The sequence below is a fragment of the Ovis canadensis genome, chromosome 4 (genome assembly GCF_042477335.2).
Source record: "Ovis canadensis isolate MfBH-ARS-UI-01 breed Bighorn chromosome 4, ARS-UI_OviCan_v2, whole genome shotgun sequence".
Taxonomy (NCBI): domain Eukaryota; kingdom Metazoa; phylum Chordata; class Mammalia; order Artiodactyla; family Bovidae; genus Ovis; species Ovis canadensis.
The window spans coordinates 120,011,736-120,033,509 of NC_091248.1; the positions used below are offsets into that span (position 1 = coordinate 120,011,736).

General features: G+C 40.9%; 1 protein-coding gene across 6 annotated transcripts in view; it reads left to right on the forward strand.

The window, feature by feature from the left end:
* MGAM (maltase-glucoamylase) overlaps positions 1–21,774 on the forward strand; it is a 103,547-nt gene that overhangs the window by 18,757 nt on the left and 63,016 nt on the right. For all 6 annotated transcript variants that reach the window (XM_069588599.1, XM_069588601.1, XM_069588604.1 and 3 more), the window contains 4 exons: positions 17,077–17,197; positions 18,316–18,425; positions 19,271–19,422; positions 20,280–20,451. In XM_069588599.1, the coding sequence (XP_069444700.1) occupies positions 17,077–17,197; positions 18,316–18,425; positions 19,271–19,422; positions 20,280–20,451 (555 nt within the window). The remainder of the gene's footprint in view (positions 1–17,076; positions 17,198–18,315; positions 18,426–19,270; positions 19,423–20,279; positions 20,452–21,774) is intronic.

Consider the following 21,774-nt stretch of genomic DNA (forward strand, 5'->3'; position numbering starts at 1 on the left):
CCTCTAGTCCTGATCTCTAGTTCTGGACTAGGAGCTGGTTACAGGGCATCTTCACCTGGATGGCTCACAATCATGGCTCTGGAACGCACCGCCTTCTCACCAAATCTGCTTTCCTGTCTCAACTGCAGATTTGTCTGGGCAGTACTGTTATGCTTCTAGTCTATGAGGCTGGAACAGCATGACTTTTGCTTGACTCTTCCCCTCAGTGCTTTTGGCCGATATTTCATGTATTTTAAAACATTTTTCTCAACAATATTTTCTAGAAAAAGCGCATCATTTCCGTTCTCACCGCTGGCATACTCAAGCACTGAGTAAGACTGAGTAAATGTTACTTCGTGCCTGGACTACTCAGTAGGCTGTGAGCGTCTCTTCTGAATTCCATTTCTGCCCCTCCCGCCTGTTTCATTGCATGCATGGCTGAAGCGCTCGCCTGAACATCCTACTTTCGTTCCATTTCTACCTAACTAGAGTACCCACAGCATGCATTATGATGCATTGGTACAGCATACATTACGATGCAGTGGGTAATATTCAAACACTTCCTTCTGTCGTCTAAGACCCTAATTACCCTTTTCTGTGCCTCTGTAGTGTCACTTAGAGCATCCCACCGATGCAGATTTTAGTGACAGCTGGAGGGCACGGCAACCCCCTCCAATAGTCTTGCCTGGAGAATCCCATGGACAGAGGAGCCAGGCAGGCTACAGTCCGTAGGGTAGCTAACAGTCGGACATGACTGAAGCAATTTAGCTCACACTCTGTATTTACCCTGAACCTCTCCATTCTGAAAGAGCGTGTCACTTTCCACTTCCCTGATGAAGCCTTTTATCCACCATTCCAGAATTTAGTTGAATGATCCCACTGATGGCATGGAGCAGAAATATTTAGCATAAATTCCAGATATCCAGCTTGGGAGAGAGATGGTGGGTAATGATTTTCAACTCTTTGGTTTTCAGATTGGAATATATTGTATAAAAAGAGATTTACATGGTTAAACTAAACCTGCTGAGTAACCATTTAGTTAACTTGAGAACAATTTGCAATTATGTGTTTCCTGTGGATAAGATTGATAATAATACTAATGGTAATCTTTTTGATGATATTTGAGTGGTCACACTATTTCTTATTCAGAAACTTTGTCATATTTGATAACAAACATACTTGGTAATTATCTACTTATTACTTATGTCTTTTTCCAAATTCCAGTTTCTTATCAATAAGTGTTTAATGGAGCAAGTTTTACAGTATATTAGCAAGTATATTGGAGAAGGCGATGGCACCCCACTCCAGTACTCTTGCCTGGAAAATCCCATGGATGGAGGAGCCTGGTGGGCTGCAGTCCACGGGGTTGCAAAGAGTCAGACATGACTGAGCGACTTCACTTTCACTTTTCACTTTCATACATTGGAGAAGGAAATGGCAACCCACTCCAGTGTTCTTGCCTGGAGAATCCCAGGGACGGAGGAGCCTGGTGGGCTGACGTCTATGGGGTTGCACAGAGTCACAGACACAACTGAAGCAACTTAGCAGCAGCAGCAGCAGCAGGTGTATATCAGATCATTATTAGTCTCCAACCTCAGAATTACTCTGTGTCCACACAACATTAATTAAGAACCATTGTACTGTACTGGGAAGGGCAGTAAGCTGCAAAGGCCTGAATATAGACTTATTGAACCAATAGTGTAGCCATTGGGCAGCAGCATGTTAGGGGAGCCAGGATATTAATTTCTGGTCTTGGCTGTACTTCTGAAAAACTCTGCCACTTGGTCACTAAATCACATTTCCCTTGCAGACTGTCCCTTGCAGACTGTCAAGACCTTATCAGTGACATGAGACAATGTGGACACTGAAATTTATTCACCAACAAATGACTACTGAACAAGTGCCAGGAATGCTACTAAATCCTATAGTTAACAAGATTTTAAAATAATGCCTCTGAGGCCCTGACAGATGTTCTGCGAACTTCACTGTGGTATAATTTAGGGGACTCGAGATTCTAGATCATAAGTATTGCAGACAAGGCATGTTCTTTGCTGTAAGACTTCACTATGGGATAGAAAGAAGTGGTCAAGTTAACTTTCTAAACCAAACTTAAAGTGTGTATTATGAAATTATAAGTAAGGCACTTTAATGAATTGAGATTAACTTCACTCACTTGTCAAACTTCCTGAACATAAAAGTGTCTAAAAGTAGAAGGTGATTTGGAAGTGTCTTGTTAAGTATTTTTCAACTTCTAAAATTGCTGCCAGTATTTGAGAATGGGATACCTTTCCTCACTCTTATTACCTTTGTATAAAAACTTTCTGGTTCTATATTTATTTGCAACATCAAGTTTTCCTGGTATTTTAGAAAAGTCTTGATTATCCATAACAACAGAGGGCAGAAGAGATACAGAAACTGGATAGTTAGAAATGTATTTATATTTGGGTTTGGGATCTAGTTCATTTGAATGAATGCATCCAATGTTTTTGGATTCCCTGAAGGTCAGTGATAAAACTGTTCTGAGAAGAGCTAGGCAGCTATGAGCCCTGCTGCTTCTTACCTGCTCCACACTCCCTCCATGTTGGACCAAGAAAACCAGACCTAAATTGTTTAGGTCCCCTATTTTCTTACAGCATGGTCTCTGTATTTATTCACTGCTGCCAAATGAACTGCTCCAAACATATAACAGCAATCATTTCGTAACATCTCCCGTTTCTATGGGTCAGAGATTTGGGAAGGGTTTGGCTGGGTGGTTCTTCTGCTCTATGTGGTGTGGACTGGGATGGCTACACACTTGCAGGCCGATGGGCTCTGGAGGGTCCAAGATGGCTTCACTCATGTCTGGCACCTTGGTGAAGATGGTTCTGAGGTTCACCTCACCTGGGCCCCACCCCCTTTCCATGTGGTCTTAGAGTCTTTCTCTCTTAAGATTGCAAGGACAAACGCAAACAGGAGAGAAGGCGGCATCCCAGGGGCAGTGCGATTCAATGCGAAAGGCGGTAGGCCCCCTCTCCTGATGGTGCATGTGTCAGGGACATGCAGCCACTTTATACATTCTAATTTTGATCAGAGTAGATATTGGTAAACATAAAGCATGTGGAGAGCCACTGGACAGTATAGTAAGAACAGGACGGAGGGATGGAGGGCTAGAGGAACCAGTACCCGATACAGGATGGTTGGCAGGGCTGAATGAGCAAGGTCCACTGTGGACCCTTTCCCTCCAGCAGCAGGAGATGGCTTAATTCTGACTCACTCAGGCCGACTCTCATTGCACCAGGGATGCTCATTGCACCTTCTCACCTGTTTGCGCTTGTCCTTGCAACCTTGCTTTCCATCTTTTATAAATGCTACAGTTGCTGAGGTCCTGATTTTTCAATTTAATCTTACATCTGCTGCTTCCTAATGACCTAATGATCAACACATTCCCAGGCATATGTAGTTTTATCAGTAAATTATTTTCAGTCTTTCTGATTTGTACACATTTCTTGCTCACCTTATTCTAGATTCTCCTCCTTGTTTTTATTATACATGTTGCTAATGTCTTCTGCTGTAGTGAGGTGGTGTTAACCTATTTTATGCTGTCTTAATGAACAGATGTTTTATATTTTAGTGTAATCAAGCTCAATCTCAAGGAACAATTCCAGGAACACTAAAAGCAAAAAAAGAAAAAAAAATTGTAACTTTAAAAGAAAGCAGATCTAATATAATAATTAACTTATTTTGTATAAATTTATTTCTATAAATTTTCTTAGATTTTAATTACACAATATTATGTCAGAAAATAATGACATCTTAGCTTCATCCTTTTTGTTTTACAAGTTTTAGAAAATTAATTTATATGTTTTTAAAAACATATTTATTTTTAATTGAAGGATAATTGTTTTACAATATTGTGTTGGTTACTGCCATATATCAACATGAATCAACCATAGATATAGATATATCCTCTCCCTTTTGACCTCCCTCCCACTTCCCACCCTTCTGCGTTGTCACAAAGCCCCAGACTGAGTTCCCTGAGTCATACAGCAAATTTTATTTTGTTGTCTTATTAGTTTTATAGTGTTAGGACCTCCTATACATATTTAATTATAATAAGTCATAGATATGGGTCATCTACCTTTTTTTTTCTGATTTTATTTATTTTTTTTTTTAAATTTTTAGTTTTTTATTTTTTAAATTTTAAAATCTTTAATTCTTACATGCATTCCCAAACATGAACCCCCCTCCCACCTCCCTCCCCAGAACATCTTTCTGGGTCATCCCCATGCACCAGCCCCAAGCATGCTGCATCCTGCGTCAGACATAGACTGGCGATTCAATTCACATGATAGTATACATGTTAGAATGTCATTCTCCCAAATCATCCCACCCTCTCCCTCTCCCTCTGAGTCCAAAAGTCCGTTATACACATCTGTGTCTCTTTCCCTGTCTTGCATACAGGGTCGTCATTGCCATCTTCCTAAATTCCATATATATGTGTTAGTATACTGTATTGGTGTTTTTCTTTCTGGCTTACTTCACTCTGTATAATCGGCTCCAGTTTCATCCATCTCATCAGAACTGATTCAAATGAATTCTTTTTAACGGCTGAGTAATACTCCATTGTGTATATGTACCACAGCTTTCTTATCCATTCATCTGCTGATGGACATCTAGGTTGTTTCCATGTCCTGGCTATTATAAACAGTGCTGCGATGAACATTGGGGTACATGTGTCTCTTTCAATTCTGGTTTCCTCGGTGTGTATGCCCAGAAGTGGGATTGCTGGGTCATAAGGTAGTTCTATTTGCAATTTTTTAAGGAATCTCCACACTGTTCTCCATAGTGGCTGTACTAGTTTGCATTCCCACCAACAGTGTAGGAGGGTTCCCTTTTCTCCACACCCTCTCCAGCATTTATTGCTTGCAGATTTTTGGATCGCAGCCATTCTGACTGGTGTGAAGTGGTACCTCATTGTGGTTTTGATTTGCATTTCTCTAATAATGAGTGATGTTGAGCATCTTTTCATGTGTTTGTTAGCCATCCGTATGTCTTCTTTGGAGAAATGTCTATTTAGTTCTTTGGCCCATTTTTTGATTGGGTCGTTTATTTTTCTGGAATTGAGCTGTATAAGTTGCTTGTATATTTTTGAGATTAGTTGTTTGTCAGTTGCTTCATTTGCTATTATTTTCTCCCATTCAGATGGCTGTCTTTTCACCTTGCTTATATTTTCCTTTGTTGTGCAGAAGCTTTTAATTTTAATTAGATCCCATTTGTTTATTTTTGCTTTTATTTCCAGCATTCTGGGAGGTGGATCATAGAGGATCCTGCTGTGATTTATGTCTGAGAGTGTTTTGCCTATGTTCTCCTCTAGGAGTTTTATAGTTTCTGATCTTACATTTAGATCTTTAATCCATTTTGAGTTTATTTTTGTGTGCGGTGTTAGAAAGTGATCTAGTTTCATTCTTTTACAAGTGGTTGACCAGTTTTCCCAGCACCACTTGTTAAAGAGATTGTCTTTACTCCATTGTATATTCTTGCCTCCTTTGTCAAAGATAAGGTGTCCATATGTGTGTGGATTTATCTCTGGGCTTTCTATTTTGTTCCATTGATCTATATGTCTGTCTTTGTGCCAGTACCATACTGTCTTGATGACTGTGGCTTTGTAGTAGAGCCTGAAGTCAGGCAAGTTGATTCCTCCAGTTCCATTCTTCTTTCTCAAGATTGCTTTGGCTATTCGAGGTTTTTTGTATTTCCATACAAAGCTTGAAATTATTTGTTCTAGTTCTGTGAAAAATGTGGCTGGTAGCTTGATAGGGATTGCATTGAATTTGTAAATTGCTTTGGGTAGTATACTCATTTTCACTATATTGATTCTTCCAATCCATGAACATGGTATATTTCTCCATCTATTAGTGTCCTCTTTGATTTCTTTCATCAGTGTTTTATAGTTTTCTATATATAGGTCTTTAGTTTCTTTAGGTAGATATATTCCTAAGTATTTTATTCTTTTCGTTGCAATGGTGAATGGAATTGTTTCCTTAATTTCTTTTTCTACTTTCTCATTATTCGTGTATAGGAATGCAAGGGATTTCTGTGTGTTGATTTTATATCCTGCAACTTTACTATATTCATTGATTAGCTCTAGTAATTTTCTGGTGGAGTCTTTAGGGTTTTCCATGTAGAGGATCATGTCATCTGCAAACAGTGAGAGTTTTACTTCTTCTTTTCCAATTTGGATTCCTTTTATTTCTTTTTCTGCTCTGATTGCTGTGGCCAAAACTTCCAGAACTATGTTGAATAGTAGCGGTGAAAGTGGACACCCTTGTCTTGTTCCTGACTTTAGGGGAAATGCTTTCAATTTTTCACCATTGAGGATAATGTTTGCTGTGGGTTTGTCATAAATAGCTTTTATTATGTTGAGATATGTTCCTTCTATTCCTGCTTTCTGGAGAGTTTTTATCATAAATGGATGTTGAATTTTGTCAAAGGCCTTCTCTGCATCTATTGAGATAATCATATGGTTTTTATTTTTCAATTTGTTAATGTGGTGAATTACATTGATTGATTTGCGGATATTGAAGAATCCTTGCATCCCTGGGATAAAGCCCACTTGGTCATGATGTATGATCTTTTTAATGTGTTGTTGGATTCTGATTGCTAGAATTTTGTTGAGGATTTTTGCATCTATGTTCATCAGAGATATTGGCCTGTAGTTTTCTTTTTTTGTGACATCTTTGTCAGGTTTTGGTATTAGGGTGATGGTGGCCTCATAGAATGAGTTTGGAAGTTTACCTTCCTCTGCAATTTTCTGGAAGAGTTTGAGGAGGATAGGTGTTAGCTCTTCTCGAAATTTTTGGTAGAATTCAGCTGTGAAGCCATCTGGACCTGGGCTTTTGTTTGCTGGAAGATTTCTGATTACAGTATCAATTTCCGTGCTTGTGATGGGTCTGTTAAGATTTTCTATTTCTTCCTGGTTCAGTTTTGGAAAATTGTACTTTTCTAAGAATTTGTCCATTTCTTCCACGTTGTCCATTTTATTGGCATACAACTGCTGATAGTAGTCTCTTATGATCCTTTGTATTTCTGTGTTGTCTGTTGTGGTCTCTCCATTTTCATTTCTAATTTTATTGATTTGATTTTTCTCTCTTTGCTTCTTGATGAGTCTGGCTAATGGTTTGTCAATTTTATTTATCCTTTCAAAGAACCAGCTTTTGGCTTTGTTGATTTTTGCTATGGTCTCTTTTGTTTCTTTTGCATTTATTTCTGCCCTAATTTTTAAGATTTCTTTCCTTCTACTAACTCTGGGGTTCTCCAACTCTTCCTTTTCTAGTTGATTTAGTTGTAGAGTTAGGTTATTTATTTGACTTTTTTCTTGTTTCTTGAGGTATGCCTGTATTGCTATGAACTTTCCTCTTAGCACTGCTTTTATAGTGTCCCACAGGTTTTGGGTTGTTGTGTTTTCATTTTCATTAGTTTCTATGCATATTTTGATTTCTTTTTTGATTTCTTCTGTGATTTGTTGGTTATTCAGAAGTGTATTGTTCAACCTCCATATGTTAGAATTTTTAATAGTTTTTCTCCTGTAATTGAGATCTAATCTTAATGCATTATGGTCAGAAAAGATGCTTGGAATGATTTCGATTTTTTTGAATTTATCAAGTTTAGATTTATGGCCCAGGATGTGATCTATCCTGGAGAAGGTTTCATGAGCACTTGAAAAAAAGGTGAAATTCGTTGTTTTGGGGTGAAATGTCCTATAGATATCAATTAGGTCTAACTGATCTAATGTATCATTTAAAGTTTGCGTTTCTTTGTTAATTTTCTGTTTAGTTGATCTGTCCATAGGTGTGAGTGGGGTATTAAAGTCTCCCACTATTATTGTGTTATTGTTGATTTCCCCTTTCATACTTGTTAGCATTTGTCTTACATATTGCGGTGCTCCTATATTGGGTGCATATATATTTGTAATTGTTATATCTTCTTCTTGGATTGTTCCTTTGATCATTATGTAGTGGCCTTCTTTGTCTCTTTTCACAGCCTTTGTTTTAAAGTCTATTTTATCGGATATGAGTATTGCCACTCCTGCTTTCTTTTGGTCTCTATTCGCGTGGTATATCTTTTTCCAGCCCTTCACTTTCAGTCTGTATGTGTCCCTTGTTTTGAGGTGGGTCTCTTGTAAGCAGCATATAGAGGGGTCTTGTTTTTGTATCCATTCGGCCAGTCTTTGTCTTTTGGTTGGGGCGTTCAACCCATTTACGTTTAAGGTAATTATTGATAAGTATGATCCCGTTGCCATTTACTTTATTGTTTTGGGTTCGGGTTTATACACCCTTTTCGTGTTTCCTGTCTAGAGGATATCCTTTAGAATTTGTTGGAGAGCTGGTTTGGTGGTGCTGAATTCTCTCAGCTTTTGCTTGTCTGTAAAGCTTTTGATTTCTCCTTCGTATTTGAATGAGATCCTTGCTGGGTACAGTAATCTGGGCTGTAGGTTATTGTCTTTCATCACTTTAAGTATGTCTTGCCATTCCCTCCTGGCCTGAAGAGTTTCTATTGACAGATCAGCTGTTATCCTTATGGGAATCCCCTTGTGTGTTATTTGTTGTTTTTCCCTTGCTGCTTTTAATATTTGTTCTTTGTGTTTGATCTTTGTTAATTTGATTAATATGTGTCTTGGGGTGTTTCGCCTTGGGTTTATCCTATTTGGGACTCTCTGTGTTTCTTGGACTTGGGTGATTATTTCCTTCCCCATTTTAGGGAAGTTTTCAACTATTATCTCCTCAAGGATTTTCTCATGATCTTTCTTTCTGTCTTCTTCTTCTGGGACTCCTATAATTCGAATGTTGGAGCGTTTCATATTGTCCTGGAGGTCTCTGAGATTGTCCTCGTTTCTTTTAATTCGTTTTTCTTGTTTCCTCTCTGATTCATTTATTTCTACCATTCTATCTTCTATTTCACTAATCCTATCTTCTGCCTCCGTTATTCTACTATTTGTTGCCTCCAGAGTGTTTCTGATCTCATTTATTGTGTTATTCATTATATTTTGACTCTTTTTTATTTCTTCTAGGTCCTTGTTAAACCTTTCTTGCATCTTCTCAATCCTTGTCTCTAGGCTATTTATCTGTGATTCCATTTTGATTTCAAGATTTTGGATCATTTTCACTATCAATATTCGGAATTCCTTCTCCGGTAGATTCCCTACTTCTTCCTCTTTTGTTTGGTTTGGTGGGCAACTCTCCTGTTCCTTTACCTGCTGAGTATTCCTCTGTCTCTTCATCTTGGTTATATTGCTGCGTTTGGGGTGGCCTTTTTATATTCTGATAATTTGTGGAGTTCTCTTTATTATGGAGCTTCCTAAGTTTGGGTGGGGTTCTATCAGTGGCTTGTCAAGGTTTCCTGGTTAGGGAGGCTTGTGTTGGAGTTTTGGTGGGTGGAGCTGGGTTTCTTCTCTCTGGAGTGCAATGGAGTGACCCGTAATGGGTTATGAGACATCAAAGGTTTTGGGATAATTTTGAGCTGCCTGTATATTGAGGCTCAGGGGAGTGTTCCTGTGTTGCTGGAGAATTTGCGTGGTATGTCTTGTTTTGGAACTTGTTGGCCCTTGGGTGGAGCTTGGTTTCAGTGTAGGTATGAAGGCATTTGATGAGCTCCTATTGCTTAATGTTCCCTGAATTCAAGAGTTCTCTAATGTTTTCAGGCTTTGGGTTTAAGCTTCCTGCTTCTGGTTTTCAGTTTTATTTTCACAGTAGCCTCTAGACTTCTCCATCTATACAGCACCGATGATAAAACATCTAGGTTAAAGATGAAAAGTTTCTCCACCTTGAGGGACACTCAGAGAGGTTCACTGAGTTACAAGGAGAAGAGAAGATGGAGGGGGTAGTTAGAGGTAACTGGAATGAGATGCGGTGAGATCAAGAGAGGAGAGAGCAAGCTAGCCAGTAGTCACTTCCTTATGTGCGCTCTATAGTCTGGACCGCTCAGAGGTATTTACAGAGTTATACGGGGAAGAGGAGAGGGAGGAAGTAGACAGAGGTGACCAGGAGGATAAGAGAGAGGAATGAGTAGGAGAGAGACAAATCCTGCCAGTAACCAGTTCCTTAGGTGTTCTCTACCGTCTGGAACACACAGAGATTCACAGAGTTGGATAGAGAAGAGATGGGGGAGAAAAGAGACAGAGGCCACCTGGTGGAGAAAGAGGAGAGGCCAGAGGAGGAGAGAGTGGACAAGTCAGTAATCTCGCTCTCAGGTAAACTTGGGTAGTGAAGTTTGGGTTTTTAAATGTACAAAATTGACAACAAAGATTAAAAATCTGGAGTAGAGGTTGGATTTTCAAAGATACAATATTAAAGAAAAGCAGAAGGAAAAAGGAAGAAAGAAAAAAAAGAATTATTAAAAAACAAACAAACAAACAAAAAAACAAAACACCAACAACCATCCAAAGAGTATATATGGTGTTTGCCTTAAAAAAAAAAAAGTCTTTTTTTTAAAAAAATAGTAATACTAGGTTATAGAAATAAAAATTAGAGGAGAAATAGAAGACTTAACAATTAAAAAAAAGCTCGGAAAAAAAAGAAAAAAAAGCAAAAGGCAAAAAAAAAAAAAAAGAATGATTTTAAAAATATTTAAAAATTAAAAATATATCTGGCTCTTCTCTGATGTTATGGGCCGTGTGGGCTCACTTCCAAGGTGGTTCCCTCTGTTTAACTTCTTCTGTTTGCTGGTTTTTAGGCTCACTAGTTCAGTCGCGCTGTGGGGAGGGGGGATGCTGCAAACAAATAGCACTGCCGTGTGTACACAGTATCTCTGCCCCGCTTGACCTGTCCTTTCTCGCGGCGTACAAACCGCTCCGGCTCTACGATGCTCAGCCGGGAACCGTCTGGGGCCGGCCCTAGGCTGCGTGCACTTCCCCGGTCCAAGCCGCTCAGGTTCGGCCCTCAGGCAGCCCTCAGAGGCACAAATGCGGCTGGGACTGCGCTTTGTGCCCTTCCCAGGTCCGAGTAGCTCAGGAGTTTGGCGAGCGCGATCGCCGCGGCTTGTCACCTTTTCCGCCGCTGCCGCTCAGCTCTCTGGGTGGACCGCTGGCGCACCCCGTGAGGCAGACTGTGACTGTCCAGCACCCCCAGAAGTCTTAGCAAAGGAGCCTGCTTGCAGTTAGGTAAGTAAAGTCTCTCCGGGTCTGCAGTTGCCCCTTTCCAGTCCTTACGGCTCTGGCTGCCTGTCCCCGGCGGGGGATGGTCTGCAGCCGGCTTTTTCCGCTCCGTCCTTTGTTCTGTGCTCGGTCCTGGCGGTGTCTTATGTTCGAGCTTTTCGCGTGGTAGCTATCCCACAGTCTGGTTTGCTAGCCCAAGTTAGATCGTTCTGGTTGCGCGTGGGGCGTTCCTGCCCGATTCTTGCAAAGCTCTGCAGCCCGCGCCTCCCGCGCGTCCCTGCCCTGCCCCCACTTCCCAATGGCGGATGCAGGCGTCTGTGCTGCTTTTCTGCTGGGGGAGTTACTGGTGGGCTTGTAATCTCTTGGTTTTAATTATTTATCTATTTTTCCTTCCTGTTATGTTGCCCTCTGTGTTTCCAAGGCTCGCCACAGACTCGGCAGGGAGAGTGTTTCCTGGTGTTTGGAAACCTCTCTTCTTAAAATTCCCTTCCCGGGACGGGCTTCCCTTCCCGGGACGGAGCTCCCTCCCCACCTCCTTTGTCTCCTTTTTCGTCTTTTATATTTTTTCCTACCTGTTTTTGAAGACAATGGTCTGCTTTTCTGGTTGCCTGATGTCCTCTGCCAGCCTACAGAAGTTGTTTTGTGGAGTTTGCTCGGCGTTGAAATGTTCTTTTGAGGAATTTGTGAGGGAGAACGTGATCTTCCCGTCCTATTCCTCCGCCATCTTTTTCTGTCTCCTCTTTTTTCTGATTTTAAAGGGAATGTTTCTAACATTTCACATTTAGTGAGATGCTTATTATAGGTTGTAGGTAGATACCCATTATCCAGCTAAGAAACTTACTTTTATTCTCAGTTTGCCAAGAATTTTATCTTGAATAGCTGATCAATTTAAAGGGTTGTATTGTGTACTTCCTTTAATAAGTTATGACAGATTATACAGTGGGTTTCCTAGTGTTGAACAATTCTTGTGTTTCTGGGAGAAACGCCACCCGCTCTTTGTTTAATACGTGGCTGATTTCTGTTGTTAAAACTGTGTGCTTGTTTAGGTTTTTACATTCATGGATAAGACTGGATGCTAAGTTTCCTTTTTCTTTCAAGTTTGGCTATGATGCTAAATACTTGCTTTTTTGTTTCTTTTTCTATCTCTCAATGTTAAGAAGGATTGAGGGGTAGAGGAGAAAGGCTCAGGTGGAACAGAGCTCGACTAGGCCATAAAGAGTGTCTTCAGCATCTGGTTTCTCACCGTCTCTGAGTTTAACCCAGTGTTTCCCTCTGTCTTAGTATAGGAGCCTGTACGCATCTATTAAGCAAAAAGCAAAGTAGCTTTACTTTTCTGTCTACTTTATCTATCAATTACTGAGGGAGTTCTTTAAAACTAGTCCATGATATAATTAATATCTTTTTCGGGTTTCCGTTTTGATTATTTAAAGTTTTTTTCCTGTAAATGCTTAGAATCTTTATTATCAGGTGCATATCAGATTTGAGATGTCATATCTTCCTGGTGAGTTTTCATCTTCATATAGTGACTCTGTGTCTCCCTAATAGTGAATATTTACTTAAAGTCTACTTATCAGCTATTACTATAGTTCTGGTGTTTGGTTAGTATTCTTCTCACATAACTGTTTCCCCCGTTTTCTGTGCTTTTGTAAGCTTAAATTTTGGGAGTGCTGTCTATAAGCAGCTTCAGTTGAATGTATTTCTGTAAATGTAATCAGATCATCTTTGTTTTCTAAGTTAATAATTTAAACCATATAGCAATTGACCTGAAAAACTACAGTCTCATTTCGTGTTTTCCACTTGTTCTTTTTTTCACATACTGCTCCCCACTCACCGTCACTCCCATATACATGGTTTCTTTCCTTATTTTTTGCATTGAGAATTTTTTCCCCTCAGTACTGTATTGGAAATGCTACACCCTATATTATTTTGGCAGTTTCTCTTAAATTTTAATTCTCAGGTTTGACTTCAAGGGTTGTTTTTGTCTTGGGTTTAGGTCTGATTCTTTTTGTGTGCCTTCGATCCTGTTCATATTGTCTTTTTCATAGCTTTTCTCTGCAACTCATTTCCGATATTTCACATACTCTTTACTCTCTTGTCTGTGTGCCTGGGCTCTGCTTCTTCCCACACTGCTTCCCATCACTGCTTAGCTCAGCTGCAGGGCCTGGGGTTTCCAGGCAGCCAACACTTCTCTTTCTGCCTGAGCCACTCTTTGATCTTTGCCCTTTCCAGTTCAATGAAGAGATTATTAAGCTCCAGGGAGCATCCTGAAATCATTCTACTTAACACTCTTTTCAACACCTTTCTGTTTTCCTGTTATACTGAAGTTTCATCTGAATGGGTTTTGAAAAGAAAAAACAAAACCTGCGGACTAGTTGAGTTCACGATGAAGCCTGATTCCATAGCAACAGAAGCCACAGATGGACACCATTTTTTGATTGTTAATATCAGTTATTAGCATAAAAATTAGCATTTGATTAAATCTAATTGTTTATATATCTAAGCAATTTTTATGTGTCTTACATTTGTAAAGCATTCCCATATCCCCTGAAAGTATGTTCAGTTCAGTTCAGTTGCTCAGTCGTGTCCAACTCTTTGCCACCCCATGAATTGCAGCACACCAGGCCTCCCTGTCCATCACCAACTCTCGGAGTTCACTCAGACTCACCTCCATCAAGTCAGTGATGCCATCCAGCCATCTCATCCTCTGTTGTCTGCCGGGATCCAGCCCCCGCAGGATCCAGGGGAACCTGAAGGAAAAACGGTGTCGGTGGATGATTTAGAGAGAGATAAGGAAAGAATATTGTAGATAAGAAAATGGAGGAGAGAAAGAGGCTGATATTCCTTGGTTTACATAGAGAGCCAATAAAACTCTGAGACAAGAAGTTTGCCCTGTTCACGGAGGCCACAGGTGCCTTCCCGGTCTCCCGAGGGAGTGAAGATGCAGAATGTCTTCCCGTTCAGGTCTTAGAAACCCGAGCAGGTAAGTGAACGCAGGGAGCCTCTATGTTCCAAGGGATCAGCCTGAAAAAGAAAGTAAGAGAGAAAAAAAAGAGAAAAAAGAAAAACACTGGGTGACCAAGCTTCTTCGAGCGAGGCCCAATAGCTTTATTTTTAAATGGTACTTTTATACCTTGTCTTATACACAGAGGGAAATGAAAGATGCAAAGTCATGCAGAGTCAGCCCAAACATTACATCTGTTTTGTCTTTATCGAAACCAGGATTTTTTCTGCAAACCTTTTCCAAAAACAATATTGTGTACATTATCTTCTGGCCTTGGAGACCTGTGAACATTTTATGACCCTCTTTTGATAAAGGCTGCTCAACCAGAAAACTTATTTTCCCTCAAAATGTTTTTTGTTATATTTCTAATCTATGTCAGCCTCAGAAAGTATTAAACAAGTTACATTTCTCATGGAGCAAAGGGGCAGTGAGTTACAAGAAAGAACCAATTAGCTCAAAAGTCTGATGTGGTTAATTTCAAGGCTACACTTGTTTTTCTTACTTTCCAACTATGTTAACTAATGCATTTCCAGGTGCACAGTGGATAAGAGATATGGGAACTTAGCAACAAGCACTGGCCCAATAATGAAATCCTATGCCAGCACTACTCTAATAACTTTTAACTCTTTGAAAGGCTCTATGTTTTAGGCTTTCCATGCCTCTCATAGTTGGGAGGCTGTGAATAATCACATGCGTAGCTGCAAGAGTCTGGGTATACCTGCCAAGCAAGTTAGAATGCTAACAGAGGGGTTTGATTTGAAATATTTTTCTCATGTCCAAGAGACTTATTAGCTATAGCCCTAAGTTGATTTTCTCCAGAGAAAGATAGTCAGGAATAAGCCTCCTGTTAATGTCAGAGGAGCTGGTGAAAGTCATGAAGTAGTAGAACAGACAGATTCTGGTTTTGTGGTAGATGCTCAAAAAAGCCTAAGGAGCCCTTTGAGTCCTGAAGTCTTGCTTAACAGTTCTCTTCCACATGACCTTGTCATGGGTGGGATCTCCCGTGGTGGCTCCCGACAGTCGTCCCCTTCTCCTCCTGCCCCCAATCCCTCCCAGCATCAGAGTCTTTTCCAATGAGTCAACTCTTCGCATGAGGTGGCCAAAGTACTGGAGTTTCAGCTTTAGCATCAGTCCTTCCAAAGAAATCCCAGGGCCGATCTCCTTCAGAATGGACTGGTTGGATCTCCTTGCAGTCCAAGGGACTCTCAGGAGTCTTCTCCAACACCACAGTTCAAAAGCATCAATTCTTTGGCGCTCAGCCTTCTTCACAGTCCAACTCTCACATCCATACATGACCACAGGAAAAACCATAGCCTTGATTAGATGGACCTTAGTTGGCAAAGTAATGTCTCTGCTTTTGAATATGCTATCTAGGTTGGTCATATGTTCAGCAGATACTTAACCCAGACTATAGAAACAAACAAACAGAGAGCAAGAGAACTAAATTTTGATCCTTGCCTTCTCAATAGCTAACTAAGTGAGCTTTGGCAAATCACTTCACCCCTGTGAACTTTGAATTCTGTGGCCCGAGGTTCTTCATTTGTAAAATAATGTAGCAGGGTGTGTTCGTTATCTGTTGCTGTGGAAGAAATTATCTCCAAAATAATGGCTTGGCGCAGCAAACATTATTTCCTCACAGTTTCTATGGTCAGAAATCTGGCCTTCGTGTATCTGGGTGCTCTTGGCCAACAGGCTTCTGACACACTGTGATCGAGGTGTCTGCTGGGACGGAGGGATGATTCTTTTCAAGGGAGAGTGTTGTGATTACTGTAATCATTAGCAGAATTCAGCTGCTCAAGCGTGGTTGGGCTGAGGGCCTGAGTGCCTTGCCGGGTGTTGCCCAGAGGCCTCCCTTGGTTCCTCACCATGTGGGTCACACTGCAGTGCAGCACCTCACTGCCCCCAGAGGGAGGGCTCCGACAGAACAAGGGAAAGACAGGGAGGAAGACAGGAGACTTTCTGTAATCTGATCTTGGAAGCTACAACTTATTTTTGCTATAATATTTTATTATTACTCTTCAAGAGGAGCACTTTCTTTGCATTTTGTTGTATTTAATTTGACGGCTTCTTCCAGATTAGTTGACATGAGAAAGAGATTGTATTCATTTTAGTTATCCACGTGCATGCAGGCTGAGTCACTTCAGTCATGTCCTACTCTCTGTGACCCCATGGACTGTAGCCGCCAGGCTCCTCTGTTCGTGGGATTCTCCAGGCAAGAACACTGGAGTGGGTTGCCATTTCCTTCTCCAGGGGACCTTCCCCACCCAGGGATCAAAGTCACATCTCTCTTGTTTCTTTTGTTGGCAGGAGGGCTCTTCACCACTAGTGCCACCTGGGTAGCCGGTAGTATCCATGTGATTGAGTCATTAATTATAGTTAAAGGCATGTAACTTTTTAAAATAAGAATTAGAATCTATTTGGGTTTCATGGAACAGTAGCTTTCTGCCTTGGGATGAACTGAGAGACTATATATAAAAATGTATATATATATTTATGAATATACATAATATATATGCATATATGTCACATATACTAAGTATACAAATTTATAATATACACATTTAAAAGTCAAAGCAAATTTACTTTGATTTTAAAGCTTCTGAATAAAGTTAATTGCCAAGTCTTTTTTTAAAAAGCCAAAACCAAAATTAATGAAGCTGTATTTGTCATTTTGGCTTACTGGTGATATACCTATATTGTAGTTTAGAATCTTTAAATAAATTTATCAGTTTTATTCTGATGAGAGGTATAGAATGCACTGCAATCATAAACTGTTATATGATAACAATAACAAAGAAAGATGTTAGCCAGAAAAATGAGTTTTGAGGGCAAACACTGCTTTGACTGGGCTGCGGCACAATTCCTTTGACTATCAGATTACTTATTTGTAAAACAAGGTTCATGAGACCACAGGCTCCAATCATATTTATCAATGAATGGAGTTACTCTGACTGATCTCTTATTTCAGGCTACCTGTGACCAGCGTGGCTGTTGCTGGAGTCCTCAGGGAACCATCAGTAAGCCCTGGTGCTACTATTCTAAGAATCATGGCTATCAAGTAGGGGGCGACCTCATGAACACAAATGCAGGTAAGCCGAACTGAGCCCTGAAGAAGGAACTCCAGGTCCTCTGGAGGGTGGCTCTGTACACTGCAGTAGAGAGCTTTAGCAGCAGGCAGGGTGTTGCTCTGCACGGCCACAGTGCCTGCGATAGGATGGGCACTGCTCTCAAGCATGGACTGGAATCTATTTTGCATCAAGGGAAAAGATCACTCTCTGCCTTAAGGGTTGGGAGACATGTCCTGTTCCTGTCTTTGTCCTTATGTGTGTGTGAGTGCACTCAGTTGGGTCCAACTCTTTGTGACCCCTTGGACTGTAGCCCCCCACACTCCTCTGTCCATGGGATTTTTCAAGCAAGAATACTGGAGTGGGTTGCCATTTCCTTATGCAACCTTGTCTATACATCGTGATCTCTTCGTTCCCCAAGTTTCTAACTTTTAAAGAGAGAGTTTTGGACTCAGTCACCTCTGAGACTAGCAACAACTCTAATACAATGCAATTTTAATGATATGGAAACAATTCCAACTTTATCAACATTTTATTAAAGTTAGCTAGTCAGTGTCACTACTCATGGACTAAACATCCCCCCCTTCTTTTCTCCCATCATAAAATGCAGCCATAATAATGAACATTCTGGGGATAACAGAAGTTGACCACTTGGGGGAGGCTCTTAGCAAAAAGGAAGAGCATGCTCTTCCTCCAGGGCCTCTTGGCCTGATGGACTTTTCTAATAAGGTCTGGACTCTCATCTGGTGTGTCACCTAACTAAGGAGATGGCGTTAGTGCCTATGATCACCTGTGATGTAACATGAAGACAACAGAGAGGGGATAATGGATATGAACACATCGAGGACTGAGAGTGTAAAGGGTGTAGGAGTGACTGATGGGCTGATGGAAGGAGAGGGGTGTTTCTGTTCAGATTTTGGAGAAGAGAGGCATAGCTTTTGAATAAAGTAGCAGCAATGCCTAGCTTCAGAATCTGGTCCAGTGTGGTATGCGTGCATGATGAGGTCCACATCTGTGTCTCCTCTTCTGATGGGAAGCTAAGGCTTCTCACCAGCCCCTTTGACACGAAGGTTACTTGTATGCAGCTGTTGTTTGTGAATTTACACAGCTGACTCTGAAAACTCTCTTCCTTTTCACGTTAGGATTCACAGCCCAGCTGGAAAGGTTGTCTTCTCCATCTCTGTTTGGAAATGATGTCAACAATGTCCTTCTCACAGCAGAATACCAGACATCTAACCGTTTCCACTTTAAGGTTGTAGTTTATTTATATTTTTCATATTATTTTCTATTACAGTTTATTACAAGATATTGAATATAGTTCCCTGTGCTCTACAGTATGACCTTGGTTCTTAAACATTTATGCTATATATTATAGTTTTGTTATATATTATATATATGTTAATATGTTATGTATTATAGATTTTGTTTGCTAATCCCAAATTCCTAGTTTATCCCTCCTCAACCCCCTTTCCCATTTGGTAACCAAAAGTTTGTTTTCTATGTCTTTTTCTGTCGTAAATACATTCTTTTGCGTCATATTTTAGGTTCCGCATATAAGTGGTATCAGATGATACCTGCTTATTTAGAAAAATTTTTGAGAAGTTCTTGTTCCCTTCCTGAGGACTGCAGTTACTACAAAAGAGAAAAATTTGCTAGTAGAGTATTTTTATCTACTGTCATTTTCTTACTTAGCACCTGTATGTTGAAGGTACCTATTGCCTTCCTTCAGTGTGATAAGTTCCCAGATATATATTATAGGGTTCACTGGTGAGTTTTGGCTTTCATGCATTTTCCCTTGATACCACGTGAAATGTGGTAGGGAGGGGAAGAAAAGAATGATCACAGCTTTGAAAATTCTTGAGATAAGTCATGTCTGCAGACTTACAGTGTGAGTTTCTACCTAAAGACTAACTTATGTCCAAGTGTTAAACATCCGAATTGGGTGACGTAATTTCAGATTAGGATGTAATCTGCTGCCCAGATTCCAGTGCCAGGAGCACAGGTGTTGGGAAGCATGGTGTTGGTAGGCATACTTCTGTTTTAGAAAAAGTAGAGATGTTTCCATTTTGACTTATTTTTGCTAACCTCTCTGGACAGTTAACTGACCAAAACCAGAACAGATATGAAGTACCCCATGAACATGTGCAACCCTTCACAGGAAACGCTGCCTCTTCCTTGACGTATAAAGTTGAGGTCTCCAAACAGCCGTTTGGCATCAAAGTGATCAGAACGAGCAACAATCGTGTTCTGTAAGTTTTGGAAACTTACCTAGAGAGCTGAGTCTGAAGGTTATGGAGGAGGGAGGTTTGCAAACCTGAAAAAGAATGCCTTTCTATAATAATCTAGACGATTGTAAGCTCACTGATGGTGACCAAACTCTCCACCTTCAAATGCATACTTTTTGCTGCCTTTCTGCCTCTTTCTTTCTTCTTGCTTCACTATTTCTTTTTCTCCCCCTCCTCCTCTGTTATGACTAAGCATTTATTACAGGCCAGGCACCGGGCTGTGTCCTTTTTCTTTTTCTTCCTTCCACTAGGTCATTTTTCCTCTTTATTGTCCCTTTTTTCCCTTCCATCTTTCTAACACCTATGCACCAGTAGCTCCCTGTAGAGCATCTACAATAATGTAAGAATAATCTGATCACATAATAGAGTATTAGGGGGACGAATCTAAGAATTGTGCTAAATGGTACCTGATCTTTTTCATGTTATCCATTGGAAAATATCACAAGAGGGCAAATGGAGCCGATTAAACAGGGAGCATCGAGTCTTTGGAGGCTTCCCAGGTGGCATTAGTGGTAAATAATCCAATGCAGGAGATCCAATCCAGTCTCCAATGCAGGAGATCCCTGGGTCCCGTCCCTGGGTCAGGAAGATCTCCTAGAGAAGGAAATGGCAGCCCACGCCAGTATTCTTGCCTGGACAGTCCCATGGGCAGAGGAGCCTGGTGGATTATAGTCCACGGGGTCACAGAGAGGTGGACGCAGCAGAGCGACTGAGCAGAGCACAGCACACTGAGTCTTTGAGCTGTAAGAACAATTTTCTAAGCAGCTGCATTCTCTCCACACCACTTGCCCACCTGTCCCATGTTTTCTACCTGTGTCCAGGTTTGACTCCAGCGTTGGGCCCCTGCTGTATGCTCACCAGTTCCTGCAGCTCTCCATCCGACTGCCTAGTGCCAACGTGTATGGGCTGGGAGAACACGTGCACCAGCAGTACCGGCATGACATGAACTGGAAGACCTGGCCCATATTTGCCAGGGACACCACCCCCAATGGGGTAAGCTTTCAGATGGGCCCCCTTCACTGAATATCATAGCCTCTTCGTGAGGTCACTCCTAGCAGTACAGTTCAGTTCAGTCGCTCAGTTGTGTTCGTCTCTTTGCGACTCCATGGACTGCATCACACCAGGCTTCCCTGTCCATCACCAGCTCCTGGAGCTTGCTCAAACTCATTTCCATCGAGGCAGTGATGCCATCCAACCATCTCATCCTGTGTCATCCCCTTCTCTTCCTGCCTTCAATCTTTTCCAGCATCAGGGTCTTTTCAAATGAGTCAGTTCTTCACTTCAGGTTCAGCATTAGTCCTTCCAATGAATATTCAGGTTTGATTTTCTTTAGGATGGACAGGTTTGATCTTCTTGCAGTCCAAGGGACTCTCGAGAGTCTTCTCCAACACCACAGTTCACTCTTCAGTGCTCAGCTTTCTTTATGGTCCAACTCTCACATCCATACATGACCACTGGAAAAACTGTAGCTTTGATTAGATGGACCTTTGTCAGCAAAATAATGTCTCTGCTTTTTAATATGGTGTCTAGGTTGGTCATAACTTTTCTTCCAAGAAGCAAGCGGCTTTTAATTTCATAGCTGCAGTCACCATCTGCAGCAATTTTGGAGCCCCCCAAATAAAGTCTGTCACTGTTTCCATTGTTTCCCCACCTATTTCCCATGAAGAGACGTGCACGCAGTATAGTATAACAGTTAGGAATAAGCTGCTAGACTGAGGCTACCGGATCTGAATTCTGGCACTGCTACTCACCAGTAGCAGAAGAGGGCAACAGAGGATGAGATGGCTGGATGGCATATCTGATTCAATGGACATGAACTTGGGCAGACTCCAGGAGATGGTGAGGGACAGGAGGCCTGATGTGCTGCAGTCCCCAGGGTCACAAAGAGTTAGACATGATTTGGTGGCTGAACGATAACAACAGCACTCACCAGTTATGTGGTTCTGGGCAGGTTTCCCCTCTGTATCTTTAGTTCCCCATTCATAAAATGGGGGTAGTATACTTACTTCATAGGGTTGTGATGGTGATTAAATGAACAGATACATATAGAGTCTCAATAAGAGTGTCTTCCACATAGAAAGTGCTCAATAAATACCAACTACTTTTATTTTATTTTCCCTTTGAACTAACCAGTTGTGGAAAAAACCAATATTGATTCTGCACAATATGTTGGTTCTGATCACCACATTTTAGGTTGACCTTTACAAATCACCAACTTACCAGGTTTGTCAGCAAAATAAGATAAAACACCAACTAAAATTCTATATTAATCATTCTTTCCTTGAAGAATGTTTGGGGCAGTGAGAAAATAGAAGG